Source organism: Xyrauchen texanus, chromosome 48, assembly GCF_025860055.1.
Source record: "Xyrauchen texanus isolate HMW12.3.18 chromosome 48, RBS_HiC_50CHRs, whole genome shotgun sequence".
NCBI classification, from domain to species: Eukaryota; Metazoa; Chordata; class Actinopteri; order Cypriniformes; family Catostomidae; genus Xyrauchen; species Xyrauchen texanus.
Window position 1 is genome coordinate 6,180,722 of NC_068323.1, and position 18,549 is coordinate 6,199,270.

At 38.9% G+C, this 18,549-nt stretch overlaps 1 protein-coding gene across 1 annotated transcript; it reads left to right on the top strand.

Moving 5' to 3' along the window:
• The first annotated feature begins 6 nt into the window (after window positions 1-6).
• Window positions 7-10,807, top strand: LOC127639726 (megakaryocyte-associated tyrosine-protein kinase-like). Its single transcript, XM_052121904.1, has 13 exons — window positions 7-105; window positions 515-580; window positions 666-779; window positions 1,707-1,822; window positions 2,117-2,336; window positions 6,767-6,860; window positions 6,944-7,009; window positions 7,222-7,321; window positions 7,412-7,496; window positions 7,614-7,687; window positions 8,374-8,569; window positions 9,016-9,102; window positions 10,301-10,807. Exons 2-13 carry the CDS (start codon window positions 542-544, stop codon window positions 10,478-10,480), a joined length of 1,371 nt encoding a protein of 456 aa, XP_051977864.1. The 5' UTR covers window positions 7-105; window positions 515-541; the 3' UTR covers window positions 10,481-10,807.
• The last annotated feature ends 7,742 nt before the right edge of the window (window positions 10,808-18,549 follow it).

The following is an 18,549-nucleotide window of genomic DNA, read 5'->3' on the forward strand; positions in this document are numbered from 1 at the left end:
AGTAAGCATGTGTCTTTAATAGGCTACTGATTATGATAAAAGCTTACATAGTGTTAGACCAACACTTACAGCTCAACCTTCCTCCAGCCAAACAAAGTCTCACTGGTGAGTGAAACGACTGCTTTAATATTTGAAACATTGTGTTGATCAAACCTGTTATTGTGTACAACACTGTCAATGCAATGAGAAAGCTAGAATGACATTTGACTTTGGTAATATTGTGTAAAATGATTTCTCTTAATTGGTGTTCAAAACGATGCTTGTCAAAGATTCATATTTCAATTGATTTCTGCATTGGTAGATTCAAGTTATTAAGTTTTGGACAGATTGGTTATAAATAATGAGTTATATGCTGTGTATACAATATATATGTATAATAAGATTATTTTTAAATGTATATATTTTGTATTATTATTAATTACATTTAAGAAATGTATACTTGTATAAAAGGTTTTGGCAGATGTGTCCTATACAGACCTTGTAATGCATTATGTAACTGTTATGTATGATATAGGTTTTTGTTGATGCTGCCGAAACGCAGATGTTTGGTACCGTTTTAATATTTCAAGACATGGCCACGGTAAGCAAGACGTCCTGCAAAATAAGCCTAGACATCTTGAAATTAAACGGACTCTAAGACCTGCTGCTTCTTGTTCTTATTTTAGAAATCTTGGACGTCGGGTACACAGTGTGTTGCCAAAAAGGAGCACTGCGAACCTAAAACTGGTGAAATACCGTATCACAAATCTGATGTCCTAACAATCATGGGGCCCGGAACGGTAAAATAAAAACATCTTCGTCTTAAATGGATAGTTCACCCAAAAATAAACATCCTCTCCCTCATGTCATCCCAGATGTGCATGACGTTCTTCCGCTGAACGCAAAGGAAGTTTTCAGCTCTGATGGTTCATACAATGCAAGTGAATGGTGACCAGAACTTTGATTTGGCTAAACTCACATAAAGGCATCGTAAGAGTAATCCATAAGACTCCAGTGGTCTTCAGAAGCGTTATGATAGATGTGGGTGAGAAGTGCTTTTTTACAATAAAAGTCCACTTTCACTTCCACATTCCTCTTCTTTTGTTTTTTGGTCATTAACGGTCTTCATTAATATCGCCACCTACTGGTCGGTGCTGGTAAAAGGTGGAGATTTATGCTTAAAAAAAGGACTAATATCACTTCTAAAGCATGGATTTACCCACTGGTGTTGTGTTAATTAGTTGTATGCTGACTTGATGTGATTTTTGGGGATTGAAAGTTCTGGTCACCATTCACTTGCATTGTATGGACCTATAAAAGCGGAGATATTCTTCTAAAAACAGAGTTTGTGTTCTGCAGAATAAAGTCATACTGGGGCGGGTGGTAGAGCGGGTCGGCCACTAATCGCAGGGTTGGTGGTTTGAATCCCGGCCCACATGACTCCACATGCCGAAGTGTCCTTGGGCAAGACACTGAACCCCAAGTTGCCCCCATGGCAGACTGGCACCTTGCATGGCAGCTCTGCCGTCATTGGTGTGTGAATGGGTGAATGGGACAGAGTGTAAAGCGCTCTGAAAACCGCCAAGGTTAAAAAGGCGCTATATAAGTGCAGACCATTTACCATACACATCTGGGATGGCAAGAGTGTGAGTAAATGGGTGAACTATCCTTTTAAACTTATCCGTTTCAAAATCACCAGCGGTTGAGTAACTAATATGTTTTTTCAGAGGAAAGGGGAGTACAGAGCGAGACATAACACGACCGGGGCAGAAGGACTGGTCTTGGGTTCGAACCTCAGAGAGAGGGAAGCCCTCCGTATTGACCCGAATCTCAGTTTAATGCCGTAAGTCTGGGAATTTTAATTCATAATCTCTAGAAATGTCTTTGAAATCTGTGTTACAAAGAACTGGAGAGGAACCAACTCACATAATTGTTACTCAGCTGAAGTAGCAGGAAGTGCTATGTGTCTGCAGGGCCAGTGCTATTGTGAAAACATAGTAGAAGAAAAGATATTTATGGTCTGACATGTCCTTTTGAAACACGTTAGTGCAATGTACCATTGCAGTAAATGTAACCAAAAGTATGTGGACACCTCATTCCTGTTAAGCTCTTACAATCTTCTCTAATTAACCTTTAGCTGGTTTCATGGAAAGATATCAGGACGACAGGCCATCTGCAAACTCAGGCCCATGGAAGACGGTCTGTTCCTGGTTCGAGAGTCTATTCGGCATCCTGGTGATTTTGTACTGTGCATTTGCTTCAAACAGAACGTCATTCATTACCGAGTCATCTTCCAAGACCGCAAACTGACCATCGACAACAAAGAATTCTTCTACAACCTCATCGACATGATCGAGGTACGTGTCAAACGATGGTTTCTACTGCAAGCATGGGGTTAATTATAGCGCCTGTTGCTCTTTTGTTACAGTTTTCAAGTAGCGCATCTGTGTTACTTGTGTCCTGTGGTTTTTAAGGGGAAATAACTCATTCATACGTATTTGTCAGCCAAACATTTCGAAGGCTTCTTGCAAGAAACACCTTAGATAAGAAAACCCAAACATCATAATTATTTTCATAGGATTTTCTTAGCTTCAGGGGTTTCTTGTCACTGGAAGAGGAAACTTTTAAAGGTGTTTTTACAATTGGTTTAAATGCTTGAAGTGTGCTCAAACTCTATTGAACTCTAGTTCGATTCTCCGCCTCCACCGGTCTATTTTTTACATTGTACAAGTCAGCCCAATCGGCAGCCATCTTTAGAAAGCTCCAGGGCAGCTATTTTCTCTGCATTAAAGTGGCATAAAAGTGCATCTATGTGAATGGGGAAAAGACCAAAGTCTCCAAAACAAAGTCAAGATTACAATCAAAGATCATGTTTAAAATCAGCATACTAAAATTGGATCATCAATTGTACTTTTTAAGTACAATTGTTTGCTCAAATCACAAACAAAAAAAAATGCTAATTACAGGCTGGTATTGCTAATGCATATGTGCGCTCTTTTATATATACTGGTGGCCAATTATTTGGAATAATGTACAGATTTGGTTCTTATGGAAAGTAATTGGTACTTTTATTCATCTAAGTGGCATTCAGCTGATCCCAATGTATCAGTCAGGACATTAATAACATGAATAATTACTATTACAATGTGAAAAAAGTTCTTAAACTACTTCAAAGAGTTCTCATCAAAAAATCCTCCATGTGCAGCGATGACAGCTTTGCAGATGCTTGTTATTCTAGTGGTCAGTTTGTCCAGATACTCAGGTGACCTTTCACCCCACACTTCCTGTAGCACTTGACCTTTCACCCCACACTTCCTGTAGCACTTGACCTTTCACCCCACACTTCCTGTAGCACTTGACCTTTCACCCCACACTTCCTGTAGCATTTGACCTTTCACCCCACACTTCCTGTAGCATTTGACCTTTCACCCCACACTTCCTGTAGCACTTGCCATAGATGTGACTGTCTTGTCGGCCACTTCTCACACACCTTACAGTCTAGCTGATCCCACAAAAGCTCAATGGGGTTCAGATCCGTAACACTCTTTTCCAATTATCTGTTGTCCAATGTCTGTGTTTCTTTGCCCACTTGAACCTTTTCTTTTTGTGTTTCTGTTTAAAAAGTGTCTTTTTCTTTGCAATTCTTCCCATAAGTCCTCCTGAGTCTTCTCTTTCCTGTTGTACATGAAACTGGTGTTGAGCGGGTAGAATTCAATGAAGCTGTCAGCGGAGGACATGTGAGGCGTCTATTTCTCAAACTAGAGACTCTGATGTACTTATCCTCTTGTTTAGTTGCACATCTGGTCTTCCACATCTCTTTCTGTCCTTGTTAGAGACAGTTGTGCTTTGTCTTTGAAGACTGTAGTGACACCTTTGCATTGTATAGCATTTATTCCTCAAAACAACGATTGACTGACGAGTTTCTAGAGAAAGCTGTTACTTTTTTTTGCCATTCTTGATCTAATATTGACCTTAAGACATGCCAGACTATTGCATACTGTGGCAACTACAAAACAAACACAAAGACAATGTTAAGTTTCATTTAAGGAACCAAATAGCTTTCAGCTGTGTTTGATATAATGGCAAGTGATTTTCTAGTACCAAATTAGCAATTTAGCATGATCACTCATTCAGAATCAGAAGAATCAGCTTTATTGCCATGTATGCTTACACATACACAGTGTACAACAATACAAAAACAACAGCAAGACATAGATAATTAAAAACAAATCACCCCCCAAAAAAGATTAATTCAAATAAATAATTATACATATACGTACATACACTCACCTTCATACATACCCACATACACACACGTAGTGCAAATCTATTACAAATCTGTTATATAAAGAACAAAAATACAGTATGTACAGAGCAATGTAAGTAATGGCAGAAGAGGATATGTTGGATAATATAAATAGACTTAACTGTGTATTGCACATAATTATTGCTCATTGGGGCAGTTTTAACTGTTCATGAGATGAGATGGATCGCCTGAGGGAAAAAACTGTTCCTGTGTCTGATGGTTCTGGTGTTCAGAGCTCTGAAGCGCCGGCCAGAAGGCAACAGTTCAGAGAGGTAGTGGGCAGATTTTTACAGCCCTTTTCCTCACTCTGGAAGTTTATAGTTCTCGGGGGGGGCAGGGAGCATCTAATAATCTGCTCAGAAGTCTGAACTGTCCTCTGTAGTCTCTGATTTCATAGCTGCACCAAACCAGACAGTTGAAATGCAGAGGACAGATTCAGTGTCTGATGAGTAGAACTGTATCAGCAGCGCCTGTGGCAGCTTGAACTTCCTCAGCTGGCAAAGGAAGTACAACCTCTGCTGGGCCTTTTACACAATGCTGTGCGGTCAATGTCAATATTGCTGGATAAGCAAATTGAAGGGGATCTAGAAAGGGTCCAGTGATGATATTCAGGTGGGCCAACACCAGTCTCTCAAATGACTTCATGACCACAGACGTCAGAGCGACGGCCTGTAACCATTAAGTCCTGTGATTTTGGGTTTCATTGGGACAGGAATGATGATTGAGAGTTTGAATCAGCATTGGACTTCACACTGCTCCAGTGATCCATTGAAGATCAGTGTGAATATGGGGGCCAGCTGGTGAGCACTGGATTTTAGGCATGTTGGTGAAACACTGCTTGTCTTTAGTTTTCGGAAGACTTCACACAAACATCAACACCTCCTGCAAACCCCCCTCCTCCCCCTTCCTACAACTCTATCTGCTCTTAAGAGCTGTGAGGTGTGGATGTTTGTGTGAAGTGGAGGTCAGCGCGGGTGTAAGGTGTGAGATTCGGCCTTTCAAATCTACATCGAACACATTCAGGTTGTCAGCCAGTTGTTGATTTCCTATTGTGTTATGAGAGGTAGTCTTGTAGTTGGTACATTGTTTCAGACCACTCCAAACTAGCTTCTTTTAGCCACTCGATTCCCTTATTCAGTGTTTTCCTGGCCTGATTGTACAAGACTTTATCCCCACATCTATAAGCATCCTCTTTTGCATGACGAAGCTGCCTGAGTTTTACTGTAAACCATGGTTTATCATTGTTGTGTGTTAAATACGTCCTAGTAGGAATCCACAAGTTGCTCCCAATGGCAGGCTAGCACCTAGCATGGCAGCTCTGCCGCCATTGGTGTATGAATGTGTGTGAGTGTGTGTGTGAACGGGTGATTGGGACACAGCGTAAAGCGCTTTGGTAACCTCTAAGGTTCAAAAAAGCGCTATATAAGTGCAGACCATTTACCATTTACCATTCTAGGACAAAATGTGAGTCTCTCCAAGCAATTTTACCCACAGACACAGACTTATTTTACTCGTATATCTAAATCTGCCAATAGGGGACGCTGTCGCCAAAGTCAGCGATTTTGGCCTGGCGAAGGTCAGCTCTATGGCAAAAGACAAAATTACCCATCAAGTGGATGGCGCCTGAAGCTTTAAAGAACATATAAAAGCCCATTGGAAATTTGTGAGCTCAAAAATGCTAATTGTCTCCCAGGTTTTTGGACTACTACCTGAATAGCTCTGAATTAGCTCAATAGAAATATTGTCCTTTTGTATTTACACTCACCCCCCTAAACCTCACTCCCATCCGGGTCACGGCACCAATGTGACGCTCTTTTTCTACCCGCTCCGTACGGGACTTGAACCTAGGTCTCCGGTGTGGGAGGCGTGTGCTCTAACAAGGAGGCTAAAGGCTACAGCCTCTAGCGTCAGTCGCTAGAGCACCTCTTGAGGTCAGAGTGAGGTTTAAACACATTGCAAAGCTATCTACCAGCTGGCTCCCGTTACACTTACAACTAACCAAAACTTAATTCAATCAGAGCGGCACTTGCGTTTGTTACCGTACATGCATCGCAAAAGTTGTGAACGAATATCTTTCATGCTAATCGTGAATCATACCAGGAGTTCATATTGTACACCATACCTCAAGATTCGGGGGCTTTTCCGATAGTGGATTTTGCTGATACCGATAACTAAGGCGGTTGAAAAGGCAGATACAAAACAACTTGATTGGCAACTATCAGCATAGACTTTTGCACATAACCGTTAGTTCAAAAAAGCAACTATCGGCACCGATTAATTGGTAAAACCGATATATCGGTCTATAGTTTCACAGGTGTGCAGCCGAGTTCGCTACAACATTCACGCTAACCAAAAAAACTCTTCAAACAGATTCTCAATTTAACGTTCTAGTGTGAACGCCACCTTAATCATGTTCTGTCTAAATATCTAGTTGTTCTGTCTATGTTTTATTAGTTGTGAAAGCTGTATTCCTTGTTTTAGTTTTACAGCAAAAATAAAAGTGCCATCGCTACTATTCTACAAAAACCCAAAATGAAAGAGGGGACAAAATCTGCGGAGACTGAACTATTGAAATGTAAGTGTTTCCCAAAAGAGGTCATCAAGTACTTGATTGAAATGAGATTTGATCTGTCATTGAATATCTGACTTTTTCCACAGCCGGCTGGTTACTGGATCTCACGAAGTTGACTTTGGGAGAGGCCATTGGAGAGGGGGAGTTTGGTGGTACGCTTGCAATTACTCTGAATAGACAACAAACCAAATATGGAGTGCAGTTCTACCAGAGCACCACCAGATGGCAGTGTTTTAAGACACAAGAGCTATTTTCAGAATGGACTACCATTATATTGCTCACTGTGCTATTTTGAAAGAATAGTATGTGTGAAAAGAAGACGACTGTCCAGTTGAATGACATTGATGTGGTTTTGATGTTTCAGCGGTATTTGAGGGCGAGTATGCAGGCCAGAGGGTCGCCGTTAAAAACATTAAATGTGATGTCACTGCCCAAGCCTTCCTCGAAGAGACTTCTGTCATGACGTGAGCAGATGTGTTGTCTCTTAAACAGTGTATCTACAGTGTCTGTCTGTCTGTCTGTGGTGTTATAATCTCTCTTTGTCACTTTTCCAGAAATCTCCATCATAAAAACCTTGTACAGTTATTAGGGGTGATTCTTCACAATGGACTTTACATCATAACAGAACTCATGACAAAGGTACAGCCGCATTGCACTTATTGCACTTATTGCCAAATGTGTTTTGGTCAAATATAATCAATTCAATGAATCAGTGAAACAAATCTGTGTATTTTGTGAACATTTCATGTGTCACAGGGGAATCTGGTGAATTTTCTCCGCACACGTGGACGTTTTGCTGTGAGCTCGACTCAGCTGTTGCGCTTTGCACTGTAAGACTTTTCAGATGGACACAGATATTTTAAATGTATTTGTGCAATGTAAATGTGCATATATTTACCTCTCCATAACTGCAATTATTAATGAAGGAAGACCGATATATCGGTTTAACAGATACATCGGTACCGATAGTTGCTTTTTAGAGATATCGGTTAGCAAAAATCTATCCTGTTACTTAAATATGAAGCACTGTAACGGAGCCAAGTCTCTGTCATTTCAAAATAAGAGCCACTTGTGTATTTTGGGCTTGTTTATTGTTAAAAGTCCCACATCATGCACCAAATCTTACGCATTTGGTTGCACATTAAACTACATCTGGGATTTGAAAAATCTTGGACATTTTTATGTTTGTACCCCCGTAGTAAGAAAAGACTTAGATTTGATATATATATATATATATAATTTCTTTTTCAGTCCTATGAATCGATTGTAAAAACTATCGGCCGATTAATCGGTTTTATCAGTCCTATATATCGAACTTGGATATCGGTATCTGTAAAATCCACTATCGATTGACCTCTAATTACTATAAAATCAATACTAATGGTTTGTGTGATTGTAAAGTGTGTAATGGTTTGTATAGGTAGACCGTTTTGACCCCAATAACACTACATTTATTTATTTTTTAAAGTAAAGGTGATTTCGTTCATGGAGTTTTGTGTTTTCTGTGGCTTATCAGAGATGTTTGTGAAGGTATGGAACACCTGGAATCCAAAAAACTGCTCCACAGAGATCTTGCAGGACGAAATATTCTCGTGTCTGAGGACGCTGTCGCCAAAGTCAGCGATTTTGGCCTGGCGAAGGTCAGCTCTATGGCAAAAGACAACTCAAAATTACCCATCAAGTGGACGGCGCCTGAAGCTTTAAAGAACAAGGTGAGACGGTATCTAGTAATATACAATAACTATCAACAGTTTTACTATTTTAAGCATTTTTGAATATTGGTTAAGCCTTCGAAACAATGAAATAACACTAATGGCAATATGGATGTTATTTAGTGTCAAAATGTGAAAAAAAAGTCACTTGTTTGCATGGAAATGGCTGGAAACTTGTTCACGGATTTTCCTTCAATATCTCAACTCATCCTTTTAACATGTTTATTTCAAATTTTCGTGGTTTTTTTTACATTTTTTTTATTATTTTTTATTATGTAGGCACAATTTATATTTATTTATAAAAACTAATTTCAAGCATTTAAACCTTTGGATCAAAAGGTTTGTATGATCCTGAGAAACTTAAATTCAGTCCAGTATGGCTATTTTATTATTATTATTATTATTATCTGTAAGTATTAAGCCTTCATTTGTTCTCTTATCCATAGAAATTCTCCACTTACTCAGACGTTTGGAGTTATGGAGTTCTTCTGTGGGAAATCTTTTCATATGGCAGACAGCCGTATCCCAAGATGGTGAGTTTCTTTCCTGAAACTGATTACAGTTTAATTAATTACAATTATGACATCACAAGGAGATGTTAGGCAGAATGTTAGGGCAATATATGCAATGATAGTGAATGGTGACTGAGGCAATCAGTCCCTAACATTTACCCTAAAACCTCCTTTTGTGTTCTACGAAAGAAAAAATGAGTTTGGAACAACACAAGGGTAATGAAATGATGACACTTTTCTTTTTGGGGAATTATACCTTTAAATATAAATTATCACCATAATTGATGAGGGAGTTGATACTAATTACATCCATAAATTATATATTTTTGTAAATATGTTTTATTATTTTACATTGTTAAATGTTAATGTATTGTTAAAATTAATTTAAATGTATTTTTACATTCTTAAATAACATGTTGCATATTTTGGTTTGTATTTTTTTATCTATAAAATCATGTTTTTATTTTATTAAAAATAAAATCTTATTTTAAAAGTTTTATTTTTTGAGTGAATGTTCATAAAACATGTTTAGTATTGATATTAATATTTAAGCATGTCTAATGTTGCTTTGTATTGACCAGTTTTAAACCAAAATAAATTATTTAAATGCATTTTTAAATCTATAAAATAAAGTCTATTTTTTTGTGACATTTTCAATGTTAATAAAACACTTTAAAAATTGATATTAATATTTAAACATGTCTAATTATTGCTTTGCATTGGCCCGTTTGGACTGTAGAACTGATAAATATATTTAAAAAATAATTTCAATAATTGAAGTATCGTTTTTCGTGACTTTTTGAATAAAATATATTTTTTATAAAATACGTATCATATTTAATCATTTAATTATTAATATTTAAATAGTTAATTAATGATCATAATAATGATAAATAAATCAAAATAATTATGCAATATTAAAATAATTAATTTGATAATTTTTTTAATTGACATTTGAACATGCCTAATATTGTTTATTTCGGGGTTACTGTTTGTATGATGACATTTTGATTATTAATAAAACAAGTTTGGTGTGTTCAGCATCTATACGTTTATATGTTTTGTCTGTAAGTCTGGGCCCATTTACAAGAACCCCCTTTATTTAATAAAACCCCTTATAATTGTTAGGCTATTGTCACTAAGGGTTTTCTTCGTTTGGACCTGATCTCACAATGAGAATATTTTGATTGTTGTTGATCGTCCTTGTTCATTCTTGCAGTCGGTGAGTGAAGTGAGGGAGCATGTGGATCAGGGTTACCGTATGGAGCCGCCCGATGAATGTCCACCTGACGTCTACATCATCATGAGGTCCTGCTGGAACACAGAACCCAAGAAGAGACCGTCGTTCCACAAACTCCGAGACAGACTTGAGAAAGAGCACGCGAAATGTGACGTGTGATGCACAGCGCTTCGGTGCAAGTTCACCCTTCTCAGACGACAAAAGTTCACATTGAATTTGATGTCTTCATGTGCATAATGTAGTTTTATTTAATTTGAATCACACTGTATATTGATGTAGGCTTATTTACTTTGTTTCTATAATTGATGAAAAAAGATAAAAATCACAAAACCATTTTTCTAAATACTCTTACTTAGAAGACATCTGCATTAGTTTTAAGTATGTTTTCATTGCAAAGAAAACGCTCATGCTGTACATGCTTTAGGTTTTACCACGTTTCAGGGATTTTGAATATACTTATTTATTGTAGCAACTGTAATAAATACACTGGAGGCCAAAAGTTTGGAATAATGGACTGCTTTTGTTGTTTCGGATGGAAATTGGTGCTTTAACTCACTGAAGTGGCATTCAACTGATCACAAAGTATATTCAGGACATTACTGATGTAATACAGCACCATCACTGCACGGTACAACTCGCTTTTTGGGGTTTTCCACTGTGGATTGTACCTGATACTTTTTTTAGTACCACCTCGGTCGAGGTTCCAACCGAGCCGATACTAAATGTGACGTCAAAATCCTGCAGATCACTGATTGGTCAGAGAGAATCGTCACTACCAGCTAGACACGGGACATCAACCCGCTAGTTTTGAAGTTAGCAACAGCGATAACAGTATCATTTGTTCACACGACTTCAGAATTGTGAAAAAAGAAATGACTGTGCGCAAAACCACGCCGTGGTGCAGACGATCCTCTCGTTAGCGATGAGCCTTCAGTCTTCAAAGACAAAGCACAACTGTCTCTAACAAGGACAGAAAGAGATGTGGAAGACCAGATGTGCAACTAAACAAGAGGATAAGTACATCAGAGTCTCTAGTTTGAGAAATAGACACCTCACATGTCCTCCGCTGACAGCTTCATTGAATTCTACCCGCTCAACACCAGTTTCATGTACAACAGTAAAGAGAAGACTCAGGAGGCCTTATGGGAAGAATTGCAAAGAAAAAGCCACTTTTGAAACAGAAAAACAAAAAGAAAAGGTTCGAGTGGGCAAAGAAACACAGACATTGGACAACAGATAATTGGAAAAGAGTGTTACGGATCTGAACCCCATTGAGCTTTTGTGGGATCAGTTAGACTGTAAGGTGTGTGAGAAGTGCCCGACAAGACAGTCACATCTATGGCAAGTGCTACAGGAAGTGTGGGGTGAAAGGTCAAGTGCTACAGGAAGTTTGGGGTGAAAGGTCAAATGCTACAGGAAGTGTGGGGTGAAAGGTCAAATGCTACAGGAAGTGTGGGGTGAAAGGTCAAATGCTACAGGAAGTGTGGGGTGAAAGGTCAAGTGCTACAGGAAGTGTGGGGAGAAAGGTCCAATAGGGGCCAATAGGGGCTGGCTGCAGACTACGGGGCGAGTGGAGCTCCATTCAAAAGTGGAAAAACGTCACCTCCACTGCGCCGGAGCGCATATATACGTCACCTCTACTGCGGCCTTATACTGTCTATGACTGCGACCGAGCGCAGTGGAGGTGACGTATTTCCTGTTTGAGAGTGGAGCTCCAATCGCCCACAGTCTGCAGCCAGACCCTTCTCGAAAGGTCAAGTGCTACAGGAAGTGTGGGGTGAAAGGTCAAGTGCTACAGGAAGTGTGGGGTGAAAGGTCAAGTGCTACAGGAAGTGTGGGGTGAAAGGTCAAGTGCTACAGGAAGTGTGGGGTGAAAGGTCAAGTACTACAGGAAGTGTGGGGTGAAAGGTCAAGTGCTACAGGAAGTGTGGGGTGAAAGGTCAAGTGCTACAGGAAGTGTGGGGTGAAAGGTCACCTGAGTATCTGGACAAACTGACCGCTAGAATAACAAGGATCTGCAAAGCTGTCATCGCTGCACATGGAGGATTTTTTGATGAGAACTCTTTGAAGTAGTTTAAGAACTTTTTCAAATTGTAATAGTAATTATTCATGTTATTAATGTCCTGACTGATACATTGTGATCAGTTGAATGCCACTTAGATGAATAAAAGTACCAATTTCTTTCCATAAGAGTAAAATCCACAGGTGTACATCACCAGGAAATTGATTTTCTACAGGAAGTCTTAACCTTCATATTCTAACTTTCTTAAGAAGAGAAAGAATGGAAAGGGACAGAAAAAGGAAACATTACGTTTATCTGGGATTAGTGCTCGGATCTGCTTGTTTTGTGCCGTAATTGTCCAGCAATATGCCCAGAGACTCAAAGCTTAATACAGAAAATCTTGAACGTCATTGCTGAAATGAGGAAGGAATTAAAATAACCTCTGTGGAGAGGCTTTCGAGAATTACACTGAATTGGTAACATCCTCTGTTCTTCTGATTTAATCTGTTGGGGTTTTATTAGTCAAATGTCCAGGAAGGAATTTACAAAACATCATGACCCGACCATTTTCTAATTTGTGTTGTTGTTGTTATTGTTGTTGGACCAAACACTTCTGAACGTAGTGAGTATTGTTCCATTATGAGCACGGTTCATTACGGGACGATTAAAGAAACGTTTCCAGCCTGATTAGGTAACCGTACACGGGATGGAAAACCGTGCTGTTGGGACGACTTTAGTGACGTAGTGATCACACCTGGTCACTTGCCCCGTCAATCCATCTTAATCCTGATTTTGAAGCACCACTCTGGAAATCGATAACCGTAACTGTGCCAATAAGCCCGAATCGGTACTGAACAGCGAAGAATATATCTGCAGGCCGAGCTCCAAAAAGGGGCGGGAGCTCCAGTCCGCCATCAAAGATATACAGAAGACCCTTACCTAACCCTAAACATGTGGACACAACCTAACCCCAACCCCATTTGGAATTGGTCCAACCCCCTTCTGGTGTAACCCCGCCTCCTTCTGGAGTGACTCCGCCCTCTTGTGGATTATCGCCTTTTTTCATCAGTCGTCACTGTGCATGTCATTCGTTTTATGGCTCAGTAAACCTGGCACTTATCTTTGACCCAAGCGACCGTCCACAGATTGAATCTGGTGGATTTAAGCCTCAAATAGGATGATGCATTATTCTTAAAGAACTAATGAAAACTGGAGAATTCCTGAAATATTCAGTGCTTTGATTTGGCCGAGATAAAGACGTTGGGGTTTATTTGGTAAAGGATATTTCATGATTGTTAACAAGAAAAAAAATCTTTCCTATGCGTAACTTCTTGTTGGTGAGTCAGTTGCACATGGAAAAGTGATGAAATGGTTTTTACTCTGGAAACTAGAGTTAAAGGTTTGGGGAAATTACATAAAAAAGTGACGAAATTGCATCCATATAGTGTAGCATGAATCACAGGTTTGACCTCGTCAGCACCACTCACATTTTCTTCAGTAAATATCTATTTAATTTTATTGTCATAAAACAACCAATTGTTTTAAGTTAAATTGGTCATCTGAATTGTTAGTCTCATTCTGGTAAAACGGCAAAGGTTTCAGTATAAGTGGATTCATTTTGAGGTTTCGGGGTGAGAGTAGCATAATCCAGTGCAGAGCTATAATCGTTCAAAAGAAAACATTATTAAATTGATTTAATTTAATCCTATTAAAACTGCTGCCACATCAGAGACTTTCAACTGATGACTGTAATGTCTCCCTATGATGGCTGACACCGGGATTACTGCAAAATTACACTTAAAGGGGAAGTTCCTCAAAAATGTCTCATTACTCACTTTTATGCAGCTATAATCTTGCAGTCATGGAAATATTTTCCCAGGGATGTATCAGTGGGACCTTCTAGATTCAAGGGGGCGGAGAAGTCCCATTTAAATGACAGGTGAGGCATCTAATCAGCCGATTAAAGGCCGAAGTACGTCAGCGTTTGCAGACGAATATCTCCACTAAACTGTGGTTTGATCTTGAAGAGGGCATCAGGGTAAAGAACTAGGGACATAAAACTCACTCTCTGAAATCTTGTTAAAAATACGTTAATGAACAACATAAAAATCTTTTGTGTAAAGGTGCAGTTCTGAAAACACTAGGTAAAAACTGCCACCACAATGCTATCCTATTGTGAGGGATTTGTTTTAGCACATTGCTATGCGGTTGCTATGGTGTTGCTATGCATTTTAAGCACTTTATTATGAGGTTGCTAGGGCATTGAAAGGGTTTTCTGGATTGTCGCTAAGTGGTTGCTTACAGGCCCAAGCCAAAAGAGCCCAACCTTCCTTCTTAAAATTGGGTTCAATTTTTTAAATCTTAAGTCTGATTGCTTAAAAAAGAAAAAACAATGGCTAAGTGTGAGTAATATGATGCTTATCTTAAAAAGAGGTACTAATTATGAAACCATTCAGACACGTTTTAATGTGCCACATCTAACTAGACATTAAGCAGTTGATTGCTAGTAATTTCACTGGTTTAAGAAGCAAAAGATTAAACAGTTAATTTAATTAGATTAAATTAAACTGGCAAGCTTTTTTAAGTCTCCTCTCCTCAGGGGGCACATTCCACTCATGACCAACATGCACGTTTGCAGAGACAGGAAAGTGACGAGAATCTAGGGTTCATAACACGCTGACATAGATATGAAAAAAATATTTTCAACTCTAGATGGAATAATGTCAGGCTATATAATTAATGAAGAGTTAAAGAGTGTCTATATGGATGTTTGGAGATTGGTTAATAAGGTATGTAGTTGAATAGCACACAGTTGTACATGTTGACAGAGGGGTCTTATGCACTAATCCTCAGATTACTGAAAGGAACAACATCATGCAATGCAGCATAAACGCATGTCAGTCATTCTAAGGATGTCCTTCTGGCTCTGATCCAAAAGCTAGTCAGCTACCTACATAGGTAGCATTTTAAGGCACCATAGGCACCCTGAGAAGGCTTTGAAAGGCCAAATTGAAAAGGGCCATTCAGACAGAATGCTAGACGCATGCAACGAATGCAACAACGCAAGTGTCTTGAGACACGATTTTAAATGGTAAATGTTCTGCACTTATATAGCGCCTTTTTAACCTTAATGGTATTCAAAGCGCTTTACACTGTGACACATTCACCCATTCATACACACATGCATACACCTGCTAGGTGCTAGCTTGCCATTGGGAGCAACTTGGGGTTCAGTGTCTTGCCCAAGGACACTTCAAACCACCAATCCTGCGATTAGTGGCCGAACCGCTCTACCACCTGAGCCACAGCCGCCCCACAAAAGTTGAAGTTCTTTTAACTTGATGCTACATCTTAAAAACGCGGGACTCCCGTGACATTGAAAAAACAGCGTGATGCAGCGCAATGGATAAAGATGTCTCTCTAGTGCATATACATATTTATAAACACTGAGATGGATGCAAAAACACGTGTAAATGGCCCCAAATGCAGCATTGCATGTATCCTATGTGGTGAAGGCAATCTCAGAATTTGGTGCAATGAACTCAAAAAACAATGACAGACAAAGCTAGAGAAACGTATAACATAAATATACTTATTATATACCGAAAATTTTCGAAAAATACATAGTTCAATCTAAATGAAAACAGACTCAACTCTCAATTAATTTCAGTCGAGTTTGGTATGTTTAGTATGTTGCTAAACTAACAAAGAGATATTCTGATGAGCATAATCATCTCTTGCTTCGACAACCCTCTTGGATGAATTTCTTTACACTGAGCTCTTCACAATGCATTCTAAGATTACCTTTACCATGAATGCATGTGATACATACATCGCTGCCCTAAAATTTGTCCAAAACAAGGTATCTTGTCAAGGTGCATTTTGCAACCGCCTTCACATCGGAAGCACACATATGTAAGCAACTCATAAGGTTTTAGAACAGAGCTCTAGTGGTTGAGTTGGGGTCAGGGTTAGGGTGCAACACTTTACTAGTCAAACTGCATGAAATATTGTACAGTATCACATACAACACCTCCACTGTGGCCCGTTTCAACCTCTCCTGTCTTCCCCCGGGAAGCTGACACAGCTCCTCTGAATTAGCTGCTTTGGGTCTAATAGGATCAGAGGGCTTAACATTGTCATCTGATAAACCTAATCCTCTTGATAGCTGTACTGCAGCTTCTGAGCCAATTTGTACTCAATTAGCGTAATGAGGAAACAAGCGAGGAGCTCCCGGAAATGCATCAATATGATCAAATAATTGCACTGTCTCTCACCCAATCCCATGTAGCATCAAACCATGATCTTGATCCCTTCTTAAGCGGAGTTTCCTAAGGTGACTCTATGAAAAGGCAAGCCGACAGGTGTTGCTTTAGGATCCATATTTTACATTGGACATAAAGCAACCCAACAGAGAACTAAAACTATTTATTGTGTAAAATTTAATTTTGATGCTCTTGGCAGTACAAATGCCAAGGACAAACCACATTTGGTTGGCATCTGTCTAATCTGTCTTCTACCAAGTGATAGATGAATTTGCAATGTACCGTAGAGTTTAATTAGACACGTGGCCTTCTCTGACGGAGGGACGGACATCTAGATATATATATTAGATGGGAAGATAAAAGCCTTGGACTTTTATATCCAATAAGACACTACCAATGCTCAGAGTCATCAAAGGCTTTGCACGTGAGAAGCAGCTGTTTAGTCTCTACGGTGAAATGCCAAGCTTTCCAGGTATCTCTGGCCTTCTTTGCCAGCTCAGAGCAGCAAATTATCTTTTCAGGATTGACTTCCTCATGAGACTTGGATATCAGTCTGGCAACACGTATAAACAAACATATGGTTAAAGTCAGTCTTCTTTAGAAGCTTTGCGCTAAGTGGTTTGTGCCAATTGAGTTCACAGAAGCATATGCACTGGCTGTTACATTTGGCAGGACTGCAAAGCTGAGTCTTCGTAGATTTCGATATGATCTCATTGGTGGTGAGATTGTTTAATTTTGATGAGATCGCTGGCCCTCAGACCATTGTTATGTCAGTTCTCCGTCAGTCAGAAGTTTGCCGGCTCCAAATTCAGAAGAAACTGCACAGATTTCCACAGAACCCAAATGCCTCTTGCATGCTTGTTTTAGCTAATTTTATGGTATTAGCTAGTAATTAGAGAGTAGATCTGTCAGATTTCTTTAAAAAACATTTTAACTGACATTCGGATCACTTCAACAACTACAAAATTTTATTGAGTAATGCGTTTCTTTATAAAGCTTTAATGTGAAAACTGGAGGCCAATAACAGTGCTCAATACAGATAGCAAACTTTTAGACATCTTAATTTTAACGGTTCCTCGTAGATCTGCTCAGCTTTAGACTCACTAACACTGACCCAAAACAAATAAAGGAGCTTCTTAAACTTATCTTTAGATTTCATTGAGGTAAGAGGAAATCTTTAGTCTCTTTGGAGGTGTTGCTGTTGTCCGTGACAGTTTCCTGCATGAGCCATCATGGATTTGAACCTTTTCCAATTATGCCAACGCACTTAGATAAGATGCCAAAGGCTTGTGTTTATAAACCAGAGAAGGTTTTTCTGGATCCCCAAAACATTTCTGGACTTAATGACAATGACCAGCATTAACAGGAATGGTCACTTGTGGTCAAATCAACATTTTTACCAATTGTTTGTCTATTAGAACCAATTCTATATCTAAAAAGTCATCTAGGAGACAAGGAGATATCTTCCATATCTTCACTGTGAAAAACAATTTTCTTTTTTACTGTTCTTAGTTATAATCTGATTGGTGGAAAGGAATAAGAGAGTGTTTACATGGATTCATTTGAACATGAACTAATTAATCTTGTTACAGGGTTATTTCTCTTAATAATTGCTGATCAGTCATAAGTTTGCCTGGGTTAACTCTTTAATGGGCTTTAATGAGTCTGCGCTCATACATTAGCTTTAATTACTCAACTAAACCTTCTGCAGGTCATGGTAAAGAGTGTTTACTGTAATGCATGCCGTCTGTGCAGTTTGTGAAGACGCAATCAGTATAAACATTTGAAAGTCAGTGCTATATATTGACTTAAAATGTTTGCTTTTAGAAAATAAGTCCAGTGAGGAACAATAAACATGCATTAGATATTAAGTGTTTTGAATAATTGTAGTCATTGAAACTGTGGAATAACACAAACGGTAGTATGGGAATTACATACTGACCAAAATATGCTTAAAAAAT